This window comes from Danio rerio, chromosome 15 (assembly GCF_049306965.1).
Source record: "Danio rerio strain Tuebingen ecotype United States chromosome 15, GRCz12tu, whole genome shotgun sequence".
In the NCBI taxonomy this organism is placed as follows: Eukaryota; Metazoa; Chordata; class Actinopteri; order Cypriniformes; family Danionidae; genus Danio; species Danio rerio.
Window position 1 is genome coordinate 31,454,461 of NC_133190.1, and position 27,151 is coordinate 31,481,611.

The 27,151-nt window shown below is 35.5% G+C and overlaps 1 protein-coding gene across 4 annotated transcripts in view; it reads left to right on the forward strand.

The window, feature by feature from the left end:
• Nucleotides 1–26,478, forward strand: part of gipr (gastric inhibitory polypeptide receptor) — a 38,191-nt gene extending 11,713 nt beyond the window's left edge. Inside the window, exons 2-14 of one of the 4 annotated variants that reach the window (XM_005157739.5) lie at nt 2,719–2,878; nt 4,234–4,330; nt 4,715–4,822; nt 5,880–6,001; nt 7,715–7,821; nt 10,956–11,109; nt 14,763–14,922; nt 16,378–16,438; nt 16,513–16,582; nt 17,137–17,225; nt 18,098–18,236; nt 18,384–18,425; nt 20,591–26,478. In XM_005157739.5, the coding sequence (XP_005157796.1) occupies nt 2,822–2,878; nt 4,234–4,330; nt 4,715–4,822; nt 5,880–6,001; nt 7,715–7,821; nt 10,956–11,109; nt 14,763–14,922; nt 16,378–16,438; nt 16,513–16,582; nt 17,137–17,225; nt 18,098–18,236; nt 18,384–18,425; nt 20,591–20,929 (1,545 nt within the window). In that variant the 5' untranslated portion in view covers nt 2,719–2,821 and the 3' untranslated portion in view covers nt 20,930–26,478. Of the gene's footprint in view, nt 1–2,718; nt 2,879–4,233; nt 4,331–4,714; nt 4,823–5,879; nt 6,002–7,714; nt 7,822–10,955; nt 11,110–14,762; nt 14,970–16,377; nt 16,439–16,512; nt 16,583–17,136; nt 17,226–18,097; nt 18,237–18,383; nt 18,426–20,590 lie in introns of those variants that run through there. The other 3 variants (XM_009291758.5, XM_068213748.2, XM_073923785.1) reach the window with 3 other exon arrangements.
• The last annotated feature ends 673 nt before the right edge of the window (nt 26,479–27,151 follow it).

Sequence of the window (27,151 nt, forward strand, 5' to 3'; positions counted from 1 at the left end):
ATGTTTTTCCCCGGGATCCTGTCAGGGCCGATACAGCAAAGCTGTTTGTGTGCAGCAAGCATTTTGTTGGGAGAACAGTATGAGTATGGCGGAGAATTGCGGACTTTGTCCTTTATCAGTGGAGTTTGTTCACATTTAGACACATCGCCGTCCTGCTGTGTTCACATAAATCCTCCAGATTACCAGCAGGGCTAATGGTTGAGCAGGGCAAGAGACCTGCTGCACTCTGCATTCAGACCCGGGGATTGAGGGAGAAGTCCTCATTTATAGTGTTTATATGAACACAATTATCTTTATAATGATATAAATTGTGGTTATGTGTATATGAAATTACAAATGACAAATGTAGCAGACAACATGTAGCAGACAACAGACAACAGTTCGCTCCCCTCCTTCTCCCCTGCTCTGCTGGCCTCCTGCTTCTGATCGTGGAGCTCCACGCCCATTATGATGCATTTTTCCAAAAAATTCTGTGTTAGACTTGAACCGAAAGTGGCAGGTGTCATGGCCCTTTAACGAGCAGTTGGACAGGTGTACCTAATAAAGTGGCTGGTGAGTGTATATATACAGTACACCTTTGTTGTTGTCTGCTGTAACATTACAAGGGTTCTCCTTGTTTAGTCTTCCCTTGCCTTGTTTACCTGTTTATGTTTTTTGCCGCCTGTATTGACCTTTTTGCCTATGACCACGAGTACGCTTCTGAATTACCCACATGGATTCTCAACTCCTTTGTCCCGCGTCCCTCCGTTACAGTATGATTACGTGTTCCACATATTTCATTTTAAGTCATGTGAAGCTAATGTTTTCTTGTAAGGCAATTAAACAGCAATTAGTCCATTATACTTTACATCATCTAGCAGCAGTCTTTTTACAAAGTAACATCAACTAATTGATAGCATGCATACTATATTTTATTAAATAATCAGGAAATGCTGAAGGGGTTTTAAGGCCCCCTTGCTATTTTTACCCTAGACCCCCCCAGGACGCCATATCCCAGTTATCTTGTTTTACATGATACTATATCTATTAACAGGTGTTTTCTGTTTATTTATACACTAAGTTAAGCTTTACTGTCATTCTACTACATTTGTGGATATACAGTGGAACACCAAAGATGTGTCTCACAGGACCACAGTGCTACATAAATTAGCATAATCATGAACATGAAAACAACACTGGACGTAAGAGATATTTTAAACCTATTCATAATGACATAATGGAGCGGTAGTCTAACTATCTTAACTTAAAACTATGCACATATACATAATGAACTATGCACTTAACCTAAGACAGACTATACAAGTACTTCTTCGTAAGACAGAACAATATTGTGCAGGATATTGTGGTAAAAAGGTATTTAAGTTGAATAAAACAAGTAGTGCAATATGATTTGTAATACATTCACAAGAACATTCATTCACTCATTTTCCTTCAGCTTTGTCCCTGATTATCAGGGGTCACCACAGCGGAATGAACCGCCAGCTATTTCACCACATGCTTTATGCAAACCGCAACCCAGTACTTAGAAACACCCACACTCTCCCATTCACACACACTCATACACTACGGCCAATTTAGTTAATCTAATTCACCTAAAGCGCCCGTTTTTGGATTGTGGGGGAAATCGGAGCACCTGAAGGAAACCAACACAGAGAAAACATGCAACCTTTACACAGAAATGCCAACTGGCCTAGCTGGGACTCAAACCAGCGTTCTTCTTGCTGTAAGGTGACATGCTAACCACTGAGCCACCGAGCCGCTCACAAGTAAAAAGTTTTTTTTATTGAGCCCTGTCAAATGGAGTTTAAGTAAAGCATCTCTCGTACAGAGAGAGTGTTTTGATGGGTGGTTTATCAGGCCCACTCACCTGTGTGAAGTACACTCAGAAATGCACAATGGTTTAATGTAGATATGGAGTGATTTTAAGAAAGTGAATGTTTACAGATATGCATTGCATTTTGGGAACTTTTGATGTGGAAAATTCAACTGTGCAATTTAACAAAGTGACATTTATTGAAATTTTAGTGGTTTGAAATAATGTATTGTATAATAAATAATAACTGCTGAGTGTAGTATTGGTAACCTAGTAAGCAACATTAAACAATGCAAGCATAATGTAGACAGCTGATTGGTCACAAGGTTATAATGTTTACTAAGGCAGTTTTTACTAGGCAAATGTGTTTCTATCTCCTATTATTAGCAAGCAAGCATAATTTAAAGGATTTTTATTTAGGGTAACTCATTTCTCACGCGATAAAATGCACATTAACACAGGGTGATAGAAACCCAGCGAGAAAATGTAAAAATATAAAGTTGAAAAAATGTTTACGAATTTGTTTATTAATTATAAAACATTTAGCTATTCAAACACTAAATTTACATTTCTAATAGTAAAATAGTAAAATAACAGCTTGTATACCCCAATACTTTTAGATTTTTTATTTTTTTTACTGTATGTAAAGACAGAAGTCCGCAAATGTTCACTTGTGATAAAAAAAACAAGTCACCAATCTTTACGTCATCAGAATCACTCAATATATTTAGGAGTTAATGCAGGCTTTTTATCTTTAATACAGTTTTATTCCAGAGGATTTATTAAGGCCACGTAAAGTGTAAACAAACACAGACTGCAGGTTCAAGAGCTTTGGAGCCATCTGGTTATTAATTCTTTTCGAGCTGTCAGATTTCACTACTCTCCTCTTTGTTTTGATCCTGAAGGGAGCAGCTGGAGGCACGCAGGTCTGAAAGAATGGCCTGCTCTAGATCGGGCTGGACAAGGGCCCAGCTCTAAGATGACTGGCCCCTGGTACCTGTCTCAGTGATGAAGAGCACCTCCACCATCTTCCTCCTCACTCTGGCTGTCTTGTGCAGAGCTGAGGTACACTATTGAGTTACACATTTAAGATGCACATTTGAAAGCCGATATTTGGAAAGAGCTGCTCATGCATTTCTGTACTTTAAATGGTATATTTACGATTAGTGCTGAAATTGTACAATAAGTGTATTTTTGTTAGTATTAGTTGAGTAAGCATGGCATAATAATGAAAGATATTATACACTGAAAAATATTAACATGTAGAAAGAATTTTCATTCAGAAACGGCTAACAAATCCATCTATAGATGTGTTTCTCAACCATGTTCCTGGAGGCCCACCAACACTGTATGTTTTGGATGTCTCATTTCACCCATTACAAGTCTCTGCTAAAGAGATGATGATCTGAATCAGGTGTGTTTGGTTAAGGAGACAGGAAAAATGTGCAGGGCTGGTCGTCCTCCAGGAACGTGGTTAAGAAACACGGACCTACAGTATAGGATACCTCGCTCTCTTATGACCTTTGTTAGAAACACTTCTATGTTTCTGTTTGTACAGATAGCTGTTTTATATACTTTGTACTTTTTTCTACAGCCACAAACTATAAATATTTCTATTGCATGACTTCAATTTCTACATAATTCATTAATTAATTCATTTTCCTTCAGCTTAGTCCCTTATTCCGCCACAGTAAAATGAACCGCCAACTATTTCATCATATGTCTTTTATGCAGCGGATGCCCTTTCATTTCCACATTATTTAGATTCATACTGTTATTATTATTAACTTTGCTACTGTTGTTACTATTTTAAGGTCACAAGTTTTGTTAGCATTTTTACTGCATTTTATACTGTGTATGACTCTGTATATGACAATTAAAAATGTTGAATTGAGTTTAAATTTCAATTCATAATTGAATATAAGGAAATGGCAAGTGACAATGTAGTAAAATTGACAAGTAAATACTCTCTCAAGTAAGTCTCTCAGGTAAAGAGACTGAACATTACTCCTGTTTAATTAAGACTAATGAATACATAATTTTATAATTCTTCACACATTTGAATGATTTAGGAATTGATATTAAAATTAGTCAAATAGCTTTTTCTTTTAGTAAAGTTTACCGTTTACATGATAAATGTAAGAATGTCAAAATTCATATTCATGTGAACATTCATTTAATATTGCATTCAGCAGTATTGTCAAATATTGTCTTTCTTTTTATAAATACCAAATTTAGGTCAATAACTTTTAAAACGCAGATTTAAGTTTTATCGTGCTTTGTGCTATATTTGTAACTCAAAATCATCAGTGTCTATTCACTGTAATTTTGTAGCAACACGCAAGGAAAGATGTCATTGTTTCTTGAGTTTTTTGGGAGGATAACTTGTTTGTTTAATGCTCAATCTATTTAAATGTTAGAGAGTGAGTGGGAAGACGGTGAAGGACACAGTGCAGGAATGGAACAGGTATCGGAGCGAGTGCATCTTGAAGATAAGCTCACAACCAACCCCCTCCGGTAAGACTTTCCCTCATCCCATCTGTGTGTGTGTGTGTGTGTGTGTGTGTGTGTGTGTGTGTGTGTGTGTGTGTGTGTGTGTGTGTGTGTGTGTGTGTGTGTGTGTACATCAAAACTGCAAAACAGCTAGTTGAGATTTACTTAAAGAGCAGTAAACACGTTGGAGAGAAACATTTCACTAACCACTCTAAATGCTGTTTATCTTATTTGCAGTATAAATCTCAGGAGTGTCAGTAAGGATAATTCTAGCTACTAATATGAACAATTTAATGTTTAGATGTACATTTTTCATGTGTGATATGAGCTCTGACAGGATGAGATGTGGAGATAATTAACCTGTCTGAATGAACGTTGTCATCACATTAACTCTATTTTCTCCATTAGGTTTGTTTTGCAAAAGCATGTTTGATATGTACGCTTGTTGGACAGATGGAGTTCCCAACACAACAGTGAAAGTGCCCTGCCCCTGGTATCTGCCCTGGCATGATCAAGGTATTGCTGCCAACAATAGTGCCAGATGGCATATACAGTAAATACAGTATATATTTGCATCTATCTATCTATCTATCTATCTATCTATCTATCTATCTATCTATCTATCTATCTATCTATCTATCTATCTATCTATCTATCTATCTATCTATCTATCTTTCTATCTACCTACCTACCTACCTACCTACCTACCTACCTACCTACCTACCTACCTACCTACCTACCTATCTATCTATCTATCTATCTATCTATCTATCTATCTATCTATCTATCTATCTATCTATCTATCTATCTATCTATCTATCTATCTATCTATCTATCTATCTATCTATCTATCTATCTATCTATCTATCTATCTATCTATCTATCTATCTATCTATCAGGCAGGCAGGCAGGCAGGCAGGCTGTCTGTCTGTCTGTCTATCTATCTATCAGCCAGGCAGGCAGGCAGGCAGACAGACAGACAGGCAGGCAGGCAGGCAGGCAGGCAGGCAGGCAGGCAGGCAGGCAGACAGACAGACAGACAGACAGACAGACAGACAGACAGACAGACAGACAGACAGACAGACAGACAGACAGACAGACAGACAGACAGACAGACAGACAGACAGATAGATAGATAGATAGATAGATAGATAGATAGATAGATAGATAGATAGATAGATAGATAGATAGATAGATAGATAGATAGATAGATAGATAGATAGATAGATAGGTTGCACAATAAATTGCTTCACCGTTGAAGATGAAATTTGGACATTTGTAATTTTAGATTAATCATAATAGAATCAAAGTGTACCATTTGCTCATGTTTTGAGGTCTTGAAATTTAAAGCACAATAAATTACAGATTTTGTAACTTTAACAAAGACTATCTGTATTTAATTTATGCAGTAAAGGGTTAATTATTCAATTTATGTTCCTGAATACTATTATACTAACCAGAAAAATAAAAAGCACCATTTGTTAATTTTTTTAATTTTGTGCAGCCCTACTCTACTACTACTACTTTGAATGCAGGTACTTGAAGATCTGTTCTGTGTTACTGTCCTCTGTAGTTCGTAATGGGTTTGTGTCGCGGGAATGTGGTCCAGATGGCCAGTGGCTCACTGTCAACCACAGCAGCACATGGAGAGACCACTCACAGTGCAATGCAGATGGCAGACAGCAGATAGCACAGGTACAGAGACCCCAAACTCAGCATTAAAAGGTGTCACATGCTGTCACATTTCGTTGTTTTAGCTGATATATGTTTATGTAAATATTTTTGCTGTTTGTTCAAACTACTTGTTTTTCTGAAGTTAGCTTAATTTATTTGTGTTGGGACAACATTGATGAATTGTGTAAGATGTCCACATTAAGAAATATGTTTTACTCATCAAGGCTGATGAGTAAAAATAGGCTATTTTATCCCATTAAACAGTAAAAAAATAAATCTAATTTTAAATAACTGTTTTCTATGTCAATATACACACACCGGCCACTTTGTTAGGTACACCTTACTAGTTTCAGGTTGGACCCCCTTTTGCCTTCAGAACTGCCTTAATCCTTCGTGGCATGGATTTAACAAGGTACTGGAAATATTCCTCAAAGATTTTGGTCTATATTTTGGATAGCATCATGCAGTTATTGCAAAATCCATAATCCATGATACGAATCTCCCATCCCACCACATCCCAAAGGTGCTCTATTGGATTGAGATCTGGTAACTGTGGGGGCCATGATGATTCATGCTTTATGACATGGTGCATTATCCTGCTCGAAGTAACTATCAGAATGTGCGTGAGAATCCCAGTAAATCAGCAGTTTCTCAAATTCTCAGACCAGCCCATCTGACACCAACAACCATACCACATTCAAAGTCACTTAAGTCCCTTGTCTTCTCCATTCTGATGCTCATCTTGACATTGTCTACATGCCTAAATGCATTGAGTTGCTGCCATGTGATTGGCTGATTAGAAATTTGCGTTAATAAGCAATTAGACAGGTGAACCTAATAAAGTGTATTTTATTCATGTAATTTATTTAAAATCTTTAGCATCATTGTTTTATTCTTATATGACCTCTCAAGAAACATTTCTCATTATCATCAGTGCTGAACAATGTTCTGATGCTCATTGTCATCCATGTTTTTCAGCATTTTTTAATGAACTGAAAGTTTAAAGAATTTTTTTATTTCATTTTTTTCTGAATAAAAACATTAATAATACATTTTTATTTTGCTCCCCGCTAACATTTGAACAATATGAAGTAACGTGGCTTCCCTAATATGTGCTTTATATTAACACATTATCTTTGTTTTAGGTTTAAATGTAATTTCCAATTACAATTGAACTTTATTCACATCAAAATTCCAACTAACGAAAGGAGTTTAATTTTATTTTATACACTTAATACTTATCCTCACATTGGTATTAAAATGAATTTTGAGTCCAACTGAAAGAAACCAAAACAGCAAAAAACTGTGTAATAGTGACGCATGGGCAATTGCCGTAAAATATGAAACTGGCTCTACGAATTTTTATGCAGTTCTGTAATTTCATGAAGCAAAGCACTTGGAAATGCGCCACACTAGTGTCATTTGCAAAGCGCTGAACTCATTTCTTACCGCGGTGCAGCAGACTTTATCTCCTACTCACAGAGTTATAGGCTATTACTCGCTATAGTGATCCATGAATATAAAGATGTCGTTGCTCTTAGCCTGAGGCGGCTTTTCAATGGCTGTCAGCAGAGCAGAGTTAGACAAATGTCTGCAAGTCTGCGAGAATGAATTACTCAGTGCTCTAAAGCTTTGTCTTCATGTCCCACACGAGACGTCTGATGAGGTTCAGAGTCACATGATTTGATATGACTCATGTCAGTTCAGTGCCGTTCTCTCGCCTGCCTTTTACAGGAGAATCAGATGATGGTCTTGGCCTACTTCAGGGTGATGTACACAGTTGGCTACTCTTTGTCCCTGGCCAGCCTGTCTTTAGCACTCATCATACTTCTCATATTTAGGTAAGTAAGTGCTTTCTTTCATCAAGACATAGGGCTGGAAGATATGACAAAAATGTCTTGATAAGTGACCCTGGAGTTCAATAAAAAACAATCATAAGGGTCACTTTATTTAAAACTGAGATTTATACGTCATTTGAAGCCATCTGAAAGAATAAATAAGCTTTCATGTGATGTGTGGTTTGTTAGGAAAGACAATATTTGATTAAGAAACACTCCAAAAATGGCTGTTGCTGCTTGTTCAAATTACTTATTTAAAATGAGTCGAAACAAGTTTTTGGCGAGGACACTTGGTTTATTTTCAATCCACTTAAATTTGTAAAAACTATTAAGCTAAATTAATTAATTTGTGTTGGGACAACATGAAAAAATTGTGTGGAGCCCATCATTTTTATGTTGATTTGAAAATCTAAGGGTTAATTAAAATCATATTGCATTATATTCTACTAAGCTGTTAAGCTAACGCACCATGAACTATGACAAATAAAGGCATACATTCACAAAGCCGTATCATAATTAAGATCCAAGAGCATGCAGATGTGAATGTCTGATTTCCCCTAGGATATCTTTTTTTTTTTTGCTTCGCTTTAACATGAAGGTCATTAGCTGTTGGTGTCAGCAGGAGAATTGCATGTTCAATTCGCCATGAATAAAATAAACCTTTCAATGTGCTTTTGTCTCTTACTGCAGAATAGGATGATATTTGGCCAAGTTGAAACTATTTAAATCTGGATTCTGAAGGTTAATAAAAATCTAAATATTTCTCCAATTTCTCAATAGAAAATCTCCTCTAAATTTGTCCAAATTAAGTTCTTAGCCATTCATATTACTAAAAAAAACAGTACTGGAAAACACCCATATCATCTCACAATCTCCTCTAAATGTGTCTAAATTAAGTTCTTAGCATTCCATATGACTAAAAAACTAAAATATCTTCATGGAACATGATATGCAAATGAAAAAGGAGTCATATGCACTCTCAAAAAAAAAGGTACAATGTTGTACTAAAGAAGGTACAAACCCTTATCACTGGGGCAGTACCTTTTTATGGAACAGTATTGTACCCTAAGACAAAGAAACCAATTTGTACCATTGCAGTTTGTACCTATAAGGACAGGATTTGTACCATGGAAAACCAAAATGTACTTTTCTTTTTTAAAATTGCAGATACAATATTAAACCTTTATCAAAGGTACAAATCTGATCCATGAAGGTACCACTACAGTGACAAGACACTTTGTACCTTAACAGTGTCAAAATGCTTACCAAACATTTATTTACAATGCCTTAAATGTTTAGTTTACACCTATAGTTTTATGTTTTACCAGTTGTTTTGTAGTATTGCATTATAGAACTTATTTATTAATGTTTACAAGTTTCTTTAAACATATGCTTTTAAATGATGATTCATGTTTTAATACGGAAATTATTCATAAAATCACTTCGCCCTTCCAGTCATATTTATTTTCATAGGTATTGTAATAAAAAATGAGTTGTTCTTTTGTACCTTTTATCCTTCATTTTAATTGTACCATAAAACGCATAGAACAGTATCATAAGAGGTCTTTTCTGTACCATATAAGGTAAAATTTTTGCAAAGGAACATATTTGTTCCTCAAGGAATATTATTTGTGCCAACGTGTACCTTTTTTCTGAGAGTGTTATATTATTGAATATTCAAAATATTCAAAATATACCCGTACAACTTAAGAAAAGTTCTGTTTTCCAGTCATCTCATATCCTGATTATGAGTGTAAATGTCATGATATATAAATAAATATATTTTTATTTAAATTCCATCAAATAATATTCATGCATTCTTTTTCATTTAACTTAGTGCCTTTTTTATCAGTGGCTATGTAACTATTTAACTATTTCGGCATATGTTTTACGCAGCAGATGCCCTTTCAGCCACAACCCAGTACTGAGAAACACCCACACCATCTTGCATACACACACACATACACTAAGGCCAATTTTGTTTACCCAAGTAACCCATATCACATGTCTTTGGACTGTGAGGGAAACCGGAGCACCCGGAGGAAATGCCGACTGGCCCAGTCAGGACTCGAAGCAGCGACCTTCTTGCTGTGAGGTGACAGTGCTAACCACTGAGCCGCCTTGCAGCTTATTCAAATAGTAGCTTAATTGAAATAAAAATACTAATGTAGAAATATATAATAAATAAGGCAACACGGTGGCTCAGTGGTTAGCATTGTTGCCTCACAGCAAGAAGGTCACTGGTTCGAGTCCCAGCTGGGTCAGTTGTCATTTCTGTGTGAAGTTTGTATGTTCTCCCAGTGTACACATGGATTTCCTCTTGGTGCTCTGGTTTTCCCCACAGTCCAAAGACAAGTTGTACAGGTGACTTGTATAAACTAGATTGGCCGTAGTGTATGAGAGTGAATGAGAAAGTGTATGGGTGTTTCCAGCTGGAAGGGCATCTGCTGTGTAAAACATGTGCTGGATAAATTGGCGGTTTATTCCGCAGTGGCAACCCCTGATGAATAAAGGGACTAAGAAAAAGGAATATGAATAAAATATATAATAAATAATTTGATATGAAACACTTTTCACAAAAATGATTACAGGCCCAACAGAAAATGTCAACCCAACATTCAACTTTGAAGCTTGCAACTTTTTCATTATTCAGATATTCACATTTTTGTGGTGGAGTGTAAGATTGTGTTCATTCAAATGATGCAAAAGAACTACCATAAACAATGCATTTTGCAACACCACAAAAAACGACTGAGCAAAATATGAAACTAGATATGTTGTCCATACAATATCTATTGTCATATTGCACAGCCCTAGGAGGACGCATATAAAATGGAATGCAGATCAGAAAAGGAAACATGATTTGGACAAATAAAATCGCATTGCATCATATTATACCAAGCTGTTAAGCTAACTCACCATGAACTATGACAAATAAAGGCGTAGTGTCACAAAACCATATCAGAATTGAGGTCTGAGAGCATGCAGATGTGAATGTCTGATTTCCCCTAGGATATTATTTTTTGCTTCGCTTTAACATGGAGGTCATTAGCTGTTGGTGTCAGCAGGAGAATTGCACTTTCAACTCGCCCGTGAATAAAATAAACCTTTCAGTGTGCTTTTGTGTGTCACTGCAGAAAGCTTCGCTGCACACGCAACTACATCCACACCAACCTGTTTGCCTCATTCATCCTGCGAGCCGTGTCTATCCTCACAAGAGACGCGCTGCTCATGAAAGATGCTCCCGAGTTCAGGGACAACAAAGATGTTTCCATCGTTCTGAGTGACCAGGTAAGCAGGAACACTCAGTCTACTACTGTACTTCCACACTTTTTCATCAAAGGTCAGACAATGTTCTAGTTCACGTAAAATTGATGTTGTAATTTAAATCCGGGGTGGCACGGTGGCTCAGTGGTTAGCACTGTTGCCTCACAACAAGAAGGTCACTAGTTCGAGTCCTGGCTGGGCCAGTTGGCATTTCTGGGTGGAGTTTGTATGTTCTCCCCATGTCTGCATGGGTTTCCTCCGGGTGCTCCGATTTCCCCAACAGTCCAAAGACATGTGGTATAAGTGAATTGGATAAGCTAAATCGGCTGTAGTGTGCGAGTGTGTGTGAATGTGAGAGTGTTTGGGTGTTTCCCAGTGCTGGGTTGCAGCTGGAAGGGATTCTGCTGTGTAAAAAATGTGCTGGATAAGTTGACGGTTCATTCCGCTGTGACAACCCCTGATAAATAAGGAACTAAGCCAAAGGAAAATAAATGAATGAATAAATAATTTAAAACAATGTTAATTTATTAACTATTTTAACACTATTATAACAAGATTGTTAACACTATATGACACTATATATTTGTTTAATATTTAGAGATTAATTAATATTCTATTTTGAAAACCAAATATTCATCTAAGCAGGTTTTTTAAGCATTCCTACATTTATTGTAAATATAAAAATGTTAAGAATACAGTAAACAACAATTACTACTCAATAAAAATGCTCATAGACGATAATGAAAATAATTGACAAAAAAATTATTAGCGATTAATTTGAAAGCATCCGTCATTCATGTCACGTTACAGTATAACAATGCATTTTCATGGGGAAAAATAACACATTTCAAAAATGCATATGACATACTGTATAGCAGAGGACTCAAAGTGAGTTGTTGACAGAATTGCGCATGATCTCATGATTTTAAACATGAGAATTGCATTATAATTAGCACAATGAGTGGTTAAAGGTCCTGTGAAGTGCTTTGAAATGTGCATTTTATTAAATGTATGGCGTATGCTTAACTAAAACATGAAAAGTGGGTGGGACATAGAGTAGCTCCTCCCCTTTTAAATAAACAGCCAAAAGCATTTTGTTTTATCACAGCTCTGCCAGTCAGACTGGTTGAGCTCAAGTGCATCAATTGAAAAGCAAACGAGAACCTTAAAGGGGGCGGGACATGTCAGATACTAGAGAGCATTGGACTGGTCAGAAGATTTGATAAGAAACTGAAGGTACAGTATGAGATAAAAAAAAAAAAAAAAAGATTGATTCATTTAGGCAGAAACGACGACCTGCAAGCTTTGAACGTTTATAACAGGTTTGTATTATTTAAACACAAATTTTGTCACTAGATTATAGAAATCCTTAAAAGTACTAACATCTTAAAATCCTTATTTTAATTTTATATGACCTTTGAGTCACTGTTGTCTTTCTATTGGGGTAAACCAGTCTGGTTACTCTCCTCTGACCTCAGACATCAACAGGACATTTTCACCGACAGAACTGACATTCAGTTGGTTTTTAGGGCATTCTCTGTAAATCTGAGTATCACACTTTACAATAAGGTTCCATTAGATAATGTTTGTAAGATGACATTTCCGTGTCCAAAGATTGGGTCATCCTGACTATGGCCTTCGATCACTGCCTAATCCACAATGCACCAGCCCTTTACGGCTCCTACTGCAGGTGGTGGGTTACATGAGGATGGCCACATCACTCCTTCTAGTGACTGTGATTGGTTGCTTGGGGACAGATCCGGCCATCAGGCGCTCATATGAGCCCCGACCCCACACCTGGATCCAGTGTGAGACCCCAGTTCCGCTATATGGTTCAACGTCATGGTCCTAAATTTTAGTTTACTCATAAGGAGAATAGAATAAATGTTTTATAACGTAATAGTGTCTATTAAATGTGAATAAAGCACATCATCTAAGTATGTTTAAAGATAATTATTATTACTGTGAAGTACATTTATTTCGAACTCTGATCAAAACTGACTGGAACAGCTTTTTACACCTTCAAGCCAATCAGAATCGCAAGAAGAATTTTAACAGACCCTAACAAAAACTAACTGTTTTTTCATTAGCTTTTTAAAAGTGTTCATTAGTTTTCGTGTTAGTAAATATAGCATTAACTAATGGAATCTTATTGTAAAGTGTATCCAACCAGCATAGATGGTTCTGAAATGCTCAGTCCAGATTGTCTGGCTCCGACAACCATGCCACATTCAAAGTCACTTCAATTACCTTTTTTCTTCCTCATTGTAATGCTGTTAGAACTTAGAAATAGATCTTATGAAGCACGTCCACATTCCTAAATGCATTGAGTATCTGCCATGTGATAATTCAAGCATCAAAGCAATCATTAGTTTCGAAGTAAATTTTATTTGCAAACAGATTTTCAGCTGTTTCTTTTTAATAGTGCCTATTTTTGGCTCTTCGGTCAAGCTCACCTTTAATTCCACTAAGCAGTCTGCTCACCATGAGAGCCAGGATTTATTGCATAAACAATGTAATATGCCAATAATGGACCCTTTTCACATTTCCATCATAGTTGGGTACACTTAAGAGTAAAGCGAATGGGAGAGTACCACACAATTTATTTATTTTTTTTTTGCATTCCTATTTGTTCAAGTAATAAAAGAAAAACTCAACTCATAAAAAAATATGTGTGACTGGCATTAGAAATACCTCACACCACCTAAGCAGTAATTCGTGTTTTTTTTTTGTTTTTTTTTTTTATAATTTGATGCAAAGATGATATAATACAAAGTATACTGTAGCTTCATAAATGTACATACACCATAAATGAGTACACTCCTGACAGATCTCTCTTGTACATTCCTATTTTCTACTGCATGCTTTACAACATTATATTAGTGCGTATACATTAGATTTGTCAGTGCCAAAGCCAAAAATGAAAATAATCTAACAAAGAAACTCAAGATCAGTACAAAAAAATGGGTCACACTTTATTTAATGGTCTGTTTGTTAAATTTAAGTTACATTGTATCTGCATACTAACTAATTTTCAGTAGATTATAAATAGACTGTAAGGTTGGGGTTAGGGTTAGTTAGTGTAAGCTGACGTATTTGACATGTACTTGCAAAGTTTCTTATAGTCAATTAAATCTCTGTTGAAAGAGCAGCATCAACAGACATTAAGCAGACAGTCTACTAATACTCAAATGGACCATCAAAATAAAGTGTTACCCAAAAATTACTACACCCAAATTAATATGTAGGTGAAAAATATTACATACAATTTTCAGAAACACGAAAAATCAAGAGAAACATACAAAATATACAATTGTATAGTATGTTTTTTTTAATAGCTTATATGTGTTTAAATGTATTATTTTTCAATGTTTAAAGATGTTTGGTGACCAAACTCTTATTTTATTTGACATAACTCTTTAATAAAACAATTTTGTTTAATTGCATGAAAATGTATTGCCTATATTCACTGATAAATAAATAAACATATTCATTTTTAAAGCATGGTGTACTCATTTCTGCTTAGCACTGTATGCTTTTTTAAAAATCAAACCATTCAAATCTTTCAAGGGTTTAAGTTGCTGATGACCATTAAACACATGTTAACCTCTGTCCATAGCACAATAAAAGCAATGTCCAATAAAATAAACTATTAAACGCACCTTAAATCCTCACAGGTGATGTCAGGCTGCCGTGTGGCTCAGGTCCTGATGCAGTACTGTGTCGGCGCCAACTACTACTGGCTTCTGGTGGAAGGTTTATATCTCCACAACCTGCTGGTGCTGATGGTCTTCTCAGAGAACAGTTACATTTGTGTATACTTCTTCATCGGCTGGGGTGTGTAACTGTCATCAAGCTGTCCTGAAAAGAGAGTATACCTGAGGGTGAGTAACTTTTCATTTTTGGGTGAACTATCCTTTTAAGACTAATAGTTCACTCAAAAAAATCTAAAGTTACTCACACTCCAGTGGTTCCAAACTTGAGTTTTTTAAATTCTGCTTAACCCAAAAGAAGATATTTTGATGATTGTTGGAAACTTGTAGACCAGCCGATTCGAATGTTATCACTCAATTGAATTGGCATTATCAGTGGTTATCAGCTGATATATATGGGCCAGTAGGGGCCTTATCTTCTGTTAGCGGTTGTTATCATCCATCCACATGGTTAATCAGCTATAGATCACATACAGCTGTGGCCGGAAGTTAACGAGAATTATTTATATTATTTATAAAATTTTCCATTCATTTTATTTTATTAACGTCTACCCCTACCTCTACCCCAACCCTAAACCCAACCGGCCCAGTAAAGTAAAAACACATCTGAATCTAGAGTCTTCTCTGTTAGTATGATTTACCATGTGGATGAATGATAACTACTGGTCTACTAGCCCATATCCATCAGCTGATAACCACTGATAACGGCCATTCAATCAAGTAATAACATTCAAAGAAGGTGGGTGGACATCGGCTGTTTCTAAATTCCAAGAACGCAGAGAACGGACTTGAGAAATGAGATGTTGCTTTCTTCCTGATGGTCACATGACCTTCATGCGTTTTTAATGGAAAATTATTTAAATATTACAGCACTCATACAACAATTTTTTCCCCTTTTCAAAATATATACTGTGCATAAAGACTTTACAAATATACGTTGCACAAAATAAATAAAACAGATTTTAATACGAATTTCAGCAAATAAACACCCTTAATGTGTTTATTCCTTTATAAAAAAAATTTCATGGTAATGTTTATATTCACCGTTTCATTTAGGGAAACTACTGAGATAAATAAGTTATATCTCTGAATTTTAATAATAAATCAAAGTAAAATGATGTGCTTCACACCTCCAGTCACAATGACTTCTAAAGCGAGTTCAGTGCACAAGTCTGCATCGGTGCGGCCTCGATATCGAGAAGTTTCACGCTTCCTCCGTTCTTGTGGTCTTTGATATTGGAACTAAACTTTGGAGGTTGATAATGACGTTACACGAGAAGACGCAAGATCGCTGAAGAACGCATATTGAGAAACATACATAGTAGGAAAAAATACTATGGAAGTCATTGGCTGCCAGTTCCCAACATTCTTAAAAATATCTTCTTTTGTTTTCAACAGAAGAATAAAACTCAAACAGGCTTGGAAAAATAGGATGATGACTATGAATCAAATGTAATTAAATCAATTAAATAAACTGTTAGCTCGTAGTACCACAGCTGAATTGTTATTATTATTTAAACAAAGTCAAGTTTGAATGAACATGCACAAATATGGTGTTTGATCTGATGTTTTCTGACAGGAACGCCTGTGCTCTTTGTGGTGCCTTGGATAATTGTTCGTTACTTGTATGAAAACACAAGGTAAGATTTGCCAATGCTTTATGCAACAGCTTTCTTTCTTTTGATTAAAGATTAATTGTGCCTAACATCTCCAGGTGCTGGGAGATCAATGAAAATATGGCATATTGGTGGATCATCCGAACGCCAATTCTTTTGGCTATTTTAGTGAGTTTTTGCTGTATTTACTTCAGTCTGCCTTCAATTTTAATTTGTATTTATGTATTTGAAGTTCTGATTGATTTAACGACTTGGAATTCTCTCACTCCGTTTGAAAGGAAGCAATGGAGTTTTTGTTTTAATTGCCACCATCTTTTAAAAAGATGTCAAATGGCGTTTCTCATTAAAACCTGAGATGAAAGATCTGCCGAACTCTTCAAGCAGGATTTCTTTCCAGTGGTTATTTTGAGTGCAAGTTGAGAGAATTCCAAGTCCCGAGTCGTCTGGAACACAACGTATGAATAAGCAGTTAAATATACTCTCACTCATGTATTATACATGGATGACTCATTAGCCCAAATCATCCTCTAGGAAGTTTTTCTGCACTTTTTGCAAATTATTGTGAACATACAGTATAAGTCACCATCAGCTAAGAGAATTTAGTGAAGTATTACTGAATCATAGTTTGAAGAATGGAATAATATTGTAAGAAGAAATCTTTACGTTGTGTTTTCTACATGTAGTTATTTATATATGAGTTTGAAAATGATCCTATTTTGCAGGTGAACTTTTTCATATTTATACGGATTATTCTGATCCTCATCTCCAAATTAAAAGCACATCAGATGAGATATACAGATTATAAATTTAGGTAAGAATTTGAGTTTCCTTAAATATTTGAGATTCTTTGGTTTAATAATGAAATGTCTTGTTTGTTTGTTCATTGTGTACTCTTTTTTGCTCCATAACCTTAAAGATTATTAGAATATTTTCATGAATATTTATTTTGAAAATATTACTATTATCAGAATAGTTTTGCCTTTGATACTGACTAATTTAATGCAAAACCAAAAAACCAGATTTACACAAGTATCTAATTTGCTTTTCCTGAAAAAACTGTCAAGGTGTACTCATTGCTGCTGGTAAATGTATTCCTCCCAGCATCTGTTTACAGATTTGCTTATAATAGTGTAAAAAAATGCTGCTTAAAACAACCAACCTCTCTTACTGTAGTTTTCCCTTGTGCCAGCAAAATCTATATCTCTGAATTCATCCTTGTTGCGTAACTAGAAGTGTGTCACGCAAAGCTTTTGATGTTTCAACCTTTTTAAAGGAAATGTTTCGTCCTCTTCTTCAAATGTCAGCCTTAAGGCCAGCGTTCATTTTAGAGAACATTTCTTTCCCTGGCAGAGACGATATTTCTAGCCCTGAAGCATAAATCCTGTTTAAGTGGAATAAAATCTAACATTACAGTTGTGACAATGATAGAGGCTAATTAGATTCTTGCTTTACCCTCAGTGCCTTGCTATTGTCATTTAATCTTCCTTTAAAAATGCCAATTTAAAAAGCGTTTGATTTTTTTTTTTTATCTGAAAGTATTGGTATTAATTCTAAAAACAACTACAAAATAAATGAACTGCAGATTTGTAATTAAACTTACAAATGATGATGAGATTTTGAGATGTTATGGGTCAGGGTTTTTTTTCTGAAAAATTGATGACTTGAATATTCTTGGTGTTTCAGATTAGCCAAGTCCACACTGACCCTCATTCCCCTGTTAGGGATTCATGAGGTGGTTTTTGCAGTGATGACAGAGGAACAGACTGAAGGAGTACTTCGCAATGTCAACCTGTTCTTTGAACTCTTCTTCAATTCTTTTCAGGTACAACTTAGTGAATCAAGAGAGACAGACCGTGTCACAACATGGCCTAGTTACTGCTTTACTTGTTTTCCATCGCACATTATTTTGATGTAGTGTATGTCCATATAGTTAATGCGGTTTGACACATGTGCTCTCGTTGCTCCTCAGGGTTTTCTGGTGGCCATATTATACTGCTTTGTCAATAAAGAGGTAAGAGGTGTCAATATGTTTTTATATTTTATACATATATTTTTAATAGTATTTCGGTACTGAAACTAAAATAACATTGTTTAACATTGTATTGAATTTTCAGTATTATTACTCCAGTCCATGATCCTTCACAAATCATTCAAATATGTTGATTGGCTGTTGTACTATGATTGTAATCAAACATTAATTATCATTTGTATATTTTCATTCATTCGTTTTCATTTTTGGCTCAGTCCCTTTATTAATCTGGGGTCGCCACAGCGGAATGAACCGTCAACTTATCCAGCATACAGTTGAAGTCAGAATTATTAGCCCCCGTTTGAATTTCTTTTTAAAATATTTCTCAAATGATGTTTAACAGAGCAAAGAAAATTTCAAAGTATGTCTGATAATATTTTGTCTTCTGGAGAAAGTCTTATTTGTTTTAATTCGCCTAGAATAAAAGCAATTTTTAATTTTTTAAATACTGTTTTAAGGACAAAATTATTAGCCCCTTTAGGCATTTTTTTTTTCAATAGTCTACAGAACAAACCAGCGTTATATACTAACATACCTAATTACCCTAACCTGCCCAGTTAACTTAACTGTAATTAACCCAGTTAAGCCTTTAAATGTCACTTTAAGCTGTATAGAAGTGTCTTAAAAAATATCTAGTAAAATATTATTTACTGTCATCATTCATTCATTTTCTTGTCGGCCTAGTCCCTTTATTAATACAGGGTCACCACAGCAGAATGAACCGCCAATTTATCCGGCAAGTCTTTTTTTTTCCCCCTTCCAGCTGCAACCCATCTCTGGGAAACATCCACATACACACTCATACACTACGGACAATTTAGCCTACCTAATTCACCTGTACCGCATGTCTTTGGACTGTGGGGGAAACCGGAGCACCCAGAGGAAACCCAAGCGAAGGCAGGGAGAACATGCAAACTCCACACAGAAACGCCAACTAAGCCGAGGTTCGAACCAGCAACCCAGCGACCTTCTTGCTGTGAGGCGACAGCACTACCTACTGCGCCACTGCCTCACCCTACTGTCATCATGGCAAAGATAAAACTAGACATTAGTTATTAAAACTATTATGTTAAGAAATGTGTTGAAAAAATATTCTCTCTGTTAAACATAAAACGTGGAAAAAATAAATAGGGGGCTAATAATTCAGGGGGGGGCTAATAATTCTGCAACCCATCACTGGGAAACTCTCATTCCCGCACAAATACTTCGGATAATTTTAGCTTTTCCAGTTCACTTTTACCGCATGTATTTGGACTTGTGAATAGTCTTTTACAGTTATCATAACTTTTGATTGCATTACTCATTAAATAAATGCAGCCTTATGTTTTTAATGGTTAAACTATTTAAAGCATTGTGTTAATTTATACAAAGACCAATTAATTATTGAAACAAAAAGTTTCTATATGTTATTATCTAATGTGTCTGAGGTAACACAGACTAACAAGGAACCGTTTTCATTAACTTATCTTTACATTGTTCCCTTTGTTTAAATGTTATTTTATTTTTGTTTAATTCAGAAAGAAAATTCTGCTATGAACTCATCTTAATGTTGAGCCATCGACTTTTTAAATCTAATCTGAGAGATTTCTGCCCTCCATTGAAAGTCTGTACAATTTCTAATACTTTGAAACATGCATAAAACCAAAACTCCCTATGAATCAAGCTGTTTATTGCAAAACTCCGCAAAAGAACTCCATTTTAGTTCACAAATAAACATTGGTCAGCAAACATAAACACAAGCCCAGAGTTTCTGAGTTCAGAGCTTAGAGATCTGCTTGATGCACAAGAACAAATCTTATTTGTGGAAGCTCAAACAGCACAAAACACAATAAACCTGATTGGTATTCATGCATCAAGCAAGCATGAGCGTCTATGACCAAGTCTGAATGCTGTAAACACAGTTTGCTGATCAAAGTTTAAACATTAGTAAAAGCCTAAATTAAATCTTAGAAATTGTTCCGTAGTTCATGTTTATGAATATTTTGAAAGTCACATTTTTAAGTGAACAGACTATCAATGGAGGAACGGAAATGTCAAAAAGTCTTGACCGAATACCTTCTGGTACAACATAAGGGTGAGTGAATTTACATCTTGTATTGAAATAATCTTTGGCTAATCTGCTATTTTTATATATTCCTTGGGTCCAGGTACAGTCGGAAATCAAAAAGAAATGGCAGCGATGGAAACTGGGAATAAGTATTTTGGATGACCAGCGTAACACAGGTAGCAACACTCAGCCAGTAGGAACCGGTCCTCAATGTCACCATGACCCGGCCTGCTCTCCCGAATGCCCCCTGGACAGTGGCAGCCAGCTGTCCTCAGATCCAACACCCTCCATCCAACACCACTACCATCCTGGAGCAAAGAAAGGCAAGGCGTACTGCTATATATCTGCCCGAAAGCAGGTCGTCAATGGGTTGGATGTGCCAGCTTTACCGCAGTGTGGTGGAGAAGGAGCAGGCATGTATTCCGAGAGCTACTGCTGAACATGACTTGGTCTTTTTATTATTGAAAGGATATTCCCACATCACATTATTCATGTTACGTCTGGCAACCCTTTTTTTTTTTTGTCTTTGATATTTACCACTATACCTCATTTTGGACACCAGATTCATTTTGTTATGTGCCAACATTATGGATCAGTGTGTACATTACCACAAATTTGAACTTATATTTAAGTGCATGTAGATTATTTGTTGGACGCTCACAGGTAAGGCACGCAAACATCATATTGCCTGCAAAATCAACTAAATAATCAGCAGTACAAGTATTTTGCCTTTTTCACCCCACATCCATAAATGGTCAAAGATTTGGAGTCAGTAAGATATAACAATAATAACAAAACAGATTACATTGTTACAGAAAAAAAACTAAATCAAAGAAATACTTTTTTTATTTAAAAAAAACAAACATTTTTTATGAGTGCCAAATCGGCATATTAGAAAGAATTTTTAAAGGATCATGTGACAAAAAAATTCAGTAATGACTAAAAATGATCAGCTTTTTGCCATTACATGAGAGAAAATAACTAATATCCCTTCAAGCACCAATAGCTTTCTCCAAAAAATTAAAAGTGACTTTTTTCATCAATAGAACATTAAGGAGAAGTTTAAGTTGAAACTGTGATCCTTGCTGACTGATAAAAAAATAAATACTTTGAGACTCAAAACCAGTGGCTCCTGTTAATAAAATTAGAGGCACAATGTAATTTTTTTCTATTAGAAAAAAATGTGTAGTTTGATGACCCTGTGTCTGAGTGTGGAATCATGGGGGTTGTGGTCTTTATTACATCCTACAGCACTCGTGAATAAATCATGTTTATTGGTGAGCTAAATCAGTGGTTCTCAACTGCTTTTTCCATGGGACCTACATTTTTACATGTTCATCAAGCGACAACCCAAATTTTTAGGAGCTATGGTAAAATTTTAGGAACTCTAATTCAATTGTATTTATTTGTTAATAGTGACAGATAAATCATAAGAAAATCACCAAGACTTACAAATAAACAATATTTCATTGCTGTCATTTAGCAAAGTGTATCAAATTAAAGAAATATTACAAAGTAAAAACGTCAAATACTGTAAACAGTGGTTAGGGTAAGGAAAAGTTATTTACCATTAACTAAACTGAACTGTTAAAAAAACATTAACACTGATCCTGTTGAACAGAAAAAACAGCAAATTAAAGTAAAATTATTAAAATAATCATGACCATTTTTATAATAATCACCAGTTATTTGCTCTTCTACTATTGTATGGGCTTTCTTGGCCTTAGCTACACTGTGAGCACAGTAAGATGCGCAGAGTGCCTGCACTTGTTTTGAACATGAAGATGTTAGGCACTTTTTGTGATGCCCTCAGTTATTGAAGTCTTCTTTGAAAATAGTCCACAGGTTTGTCCTTGCAACTTGGATGTTCTAAATGTCGTTTTAATTTAGAAGGTTTTATGTTCTCTTGTGAGAGCACCTCACTACGGATGACACACTGAGGTTTGAAACCTTTTTGTCATCAATATATATAAGTATATAAGTCCATACTTTACATATTGGGGGTCGTATTTGCGCTTCCACATATTTGTTGCTAAAATTAAATGAAATTTCACATGTCAAATGGTCTGGTTGTCATGCGCGCATTTCAAAATTAAAGTCTGATATAAGCAAAATAAGCAAGAAAATTTAATTTTGTTGTTTTTTTTTTTTGACGACACACTCTACGACCCACTGAAAATGTTTCCCACCAGTTGAGAAACACTGAGCTAAATTATTCAAAACTTATTATCATGGTAGTATGAAGCAGACTAAGGCTGAAAGCCATTGAAATGTCATGAGACATTTCTGCAACTGCTGATGACAGACAAACGCGATATGATTCAAAACCAACATAGGCGCATTCTGAAAACCTAGCCCTATATACATTTCTGGAGATCAAGAATTATGTAAGCAGAAGTAAGTATGGTTGCATTTCATCTTTAAAATGAATGTTACTTGGCAGTATGATGCTGTTCCTTTTCCTGCTTAACAGCTGACCGCTTACTTCCATATGATCGACTTTTTCTGCTGTTACCAGTTTGTCCAGTAGCTTGATACGTACAGTGGATTTGAGATGCAGAGCGGAGTTGACCGCATCATTGCGGGTAAGACAAAAACAAATAAATTAAAAATAAATTAAACAAATAAATAACAGGATGAGAATGTGGTAAAATCTGAAAACGGAGTAATAATTAGGGGGCTTTTTTTTCTCTGGATAGCTTTTTTTTTAAAAAACACTCTGATTGGATTGAGTGAAGGGGGTTTGTGGGTCAATCGGTGCTTTCAGTCAGCAAGTCAGTCAGTCGACAGCAGCCTCTAGTGGGTTTACTAGAACAGCAAGCATGAATGGCACTCGTGAGAGAAATTTAAGATCTGAAAAGGCATACACAGCAGACTCTGGTGGATTCAGGAAAACTAAAACTGCAAAAAAATGTACCTCCTCCTGGGACATATTTTGCTTTCTCCAGAAATGTATATAAGGGTATAAGCAGAATGAGCCTGGGTTGCTCAAAACAGCGAGCTATATTATTTCACAGTCGACTGCTTCCGGTTCTTCATGATCACATGGGGAAAGCAATGTTGTTTTATCAAACTAAATACATCCTCTGTGCAGTCCAATCAAATACACAACTTAGTGAAGCATCTTGGGTGTTTCCGTCTTTTCTCTAAAACCAAACTGCAAATCGAGTTTGTGTCACTAAATAAAATTGCTTAATGATTTGAACATTTCTCAAAACATTTGGGATAATGTACAAAAGTCAGCAAAATATATGAGACTGTTCTAGTATTTTTTTTCTGAACCACTAAGGACCACAGTTTCAACTAAGAAAGGCTCTAATGTTTATGTTTATCTGAAGAAAACTTCATCCGATTACATTAAATTTTTTTTATTGTGAATTATAGGCTCAATGAAATTAAACGTATATGATGTCCACATCAGCACTAGCCTGAAGTTCCTCTCACATTATACAGCGAAGTGAAGTCCATCCTCAGCCTGATATAAGTGCCTCTGGAGGTGTTAAATGTCTAATGTCAAGGTTTTAAATGGCTGTTATGCAACCCGCTCAAACAGGACTACATGCTCAAGGCGATCTGTTAAACAGCAGGAAATCTAATTCCTTTTTTATGCTTTTGCATTCCACTCGAAAGCCTAATCCAGCCTCATTCAGTGCCATGACAGGAACCAACTGTGAACTGTATGTCTACAACAGAGTTTCAAGAGGATTAGTAGATCATTTAGTTAATAGGCAACAGTAACAACATTATTAAACATGGAAAGAGTTTGCTTCCAAAACCTTATGAAGGCTTAATTCTGTTTGTTTTGAAACACTATTTCAGTAGACTCGTTTTTTTCTACCAACATGAATGGAAGAGTGCAATAATAATAATAGTGATATGATATCTATGTAGTTTATGAAGTGTCACTGTGATTTTTATTCAATATATCAAGTCATTTCTAAATGTATTTATCAAGTGAAGGTGGTTGTTTTATTGCTTTCACACTGAGGTTGTTTTTAGTTTCATTGACGTCTAAAGCCACCTGGCGGATGGAGTAAGAATTGCACAGATGTGTTGTCCCTTGTAGAAATCTAATAGCAACTGCTAAATGGCATTAACCGAGTGCAAAGAGTCTTTATAGATTTGTCAAATTCGGTATGATGTTGTTATTGTTGAACCTTAGTTAGGATTATCTGGTTCTGATGAAGCCACTGTAAAATATCCATAGTAATTACCTTTATATCATTTGGCCTGTAGCTTAGCAAACTAAAAGTTGTTCTCTCACACAAGGTTTTACATTTAAAGATGCAGGGCAGTGGAAAAATGGTCACAGTAAAATTTAAAGATGTAAATTGACGTCTAATTGTAGGCTATTTATGGATGGACACAAAAGCAAATTATTTTGAGAGTGTTTGTCAGGTGTGTAGACACGTGATTTATAGAACGCCGCAGGTATCTCATGGCTGTATACCACTATATACAATGTACACGCCCCAATTCCCCTTATTCACTATTCCCTAGTTCTATAATTTAGCTCACTTAAAAGTGTGAATGAAAAAGTGTGAAAGTGCGCCGGAAAGGATGCCGTTTTGTGCTTTGCTGATTGACAAATCTCTCAAATTGAATTTGTACACTTCCTGGTCAGATTGTATTTTGATTTCTGTCATGTGTAAAAACGTGCATTTAACGAATAAATAATTTATTTTGGAACTTACGTGTAGGATTCCGCTGTGGATACCAGCTTGTGGTCAGACGCTGAAATTCATTTTGCGCGCGAACTCTCCACTAGAAATGACTGCATGCTCCCTTTAAATCGCACACAATTTAAGGCTATGAGTCGATTTTAGATACAGCCCTTGTTTCAATGGTATTCATTATTTGAAGGAATTTCATATGTGCATTCACTAAATAATAGCTACAAATTTAGAAAACTGCCAGTAGACATATAAATTTAAATATATATTTTAATAACATTTTTATTAACCGTTTTATAAATAGGCTATTATATTAAGGGGTCATATTTATATTTAATAATGAATAATATTTCCTGATAGGGCGACACAGTGGCTCAGTGGCCCCTACAATTCAAAGAAATGCTGTATAAGTGAATTGAATGAGCTAAATTGGCCGTAGTGTATGAGTGTGTGTGATTGCAAAACTGTATGGGTGTTTCCCAGTGCTGGGGTGTGGGCAGAAGGGCATCTGCTGTGTAAAACATATGCTGTATGAGTTGGCGATTCATTCCGCTGTGGGCACCCCTGATGAATAAAAGGACTAAGCCAAAAAATGAATGAATGATGTTCCCTGTTGTCCACACATGTAAACAAGAAGACGGTTTCAGTTTTTGGTACCACTTTGGATAGACATGCTACATTCAAGACTTAAAAAGTACTGACATAATTGGGAAACATATACATATTAAAATGCATAGAGGCTTCTATGATGTTGGCTGATTTGCTTATAGGTTGTTTGGTTAAAAACAAACATTGAATGCAAATGATCTGATACATTATTGCGTTATTCATAATTGTATTGCAGCATTACTGTCAGATCTACTCAGCACTGTGTCATATTTTATTTTAAGTCTTCTAAAAAAACCTAAAATAATCTCTAAACTTTGCTTTTTTTAATTCCTCTGCCTTGCATCTTGCATATTTAAACACAACCATGTTCAATGTGATTTACTCCTATGTGTGAAAAAACAAAGCACTGTGCTGACAGACTTCGACTGAATTATTTGTAAAAGTGCCATTAATATTGTACAGTATCTCATGGCTTCAAAACATTCCACAGACTTGATACGCCTAAGCATTAAGCCACTGGATAGCATGTATTAAAAGCTGTAATTCATCAGAAAGACAACATACAAAGCAGAAAGTGAGTTAACTGACTCGGACATATACATGCTAAATATCAATGTTGTATTTGCCAAATAAGAAAAAAAATACTTGTGCAATATCATTTTGGACACAAGCTATTTATTTCCATTAAAGCATCAAACTGAAATAAGAGTATGTTGAATGCTTTATTTTCTTTTTATTTCGTGGGAATTGTGTAGCACTAGTAAGGCAAGCAGCCAAACTGCAATTTCGTCACCTTGGAACTATAAGGTTCTATCTGCGTTCTGAATGATTTTGAGATATTGAGCTTTAAAGTTTTTGCATTCCATTGCAAACAGTATGTGTGTAACATTTTTTATTTAATAAAAAGTCTTACAATCAAAAAAATAAAAAGAATTAAAAGAATATGTCAATAACTCAATTTTGACAAAAATGTCAGATAGAACATTATTATTCTATGGTGACGAATTGTCAGTGTTGTGCAAGATCTTTTAGTATTTCACATTTTTAGGCTAAAATGAACATAAATTCTAAAAAAATTGATATAAAAAGTTATATAAAGTGTGCTCCATTGAGTTTTTTATTTTTATTTTGAGTTTTTATCTACTCCATACCAAATTAATTACTTCAATACATACTATAAAACATAAAAAAGGCATTGGACAATTGCACTACTTGCATACTGTTTTAATAATTCATCATCAAAATTATTTTCTATAATTACCTCACAGAGTTGTCTAACACGATTATAATCTCAAACATCAGGCACCCGCTCCAAACTCAACATAACGTTTAGAACGTAGCATTTATTCTGTGTGAGGTTTCTGCCGCTCTGAGGCACA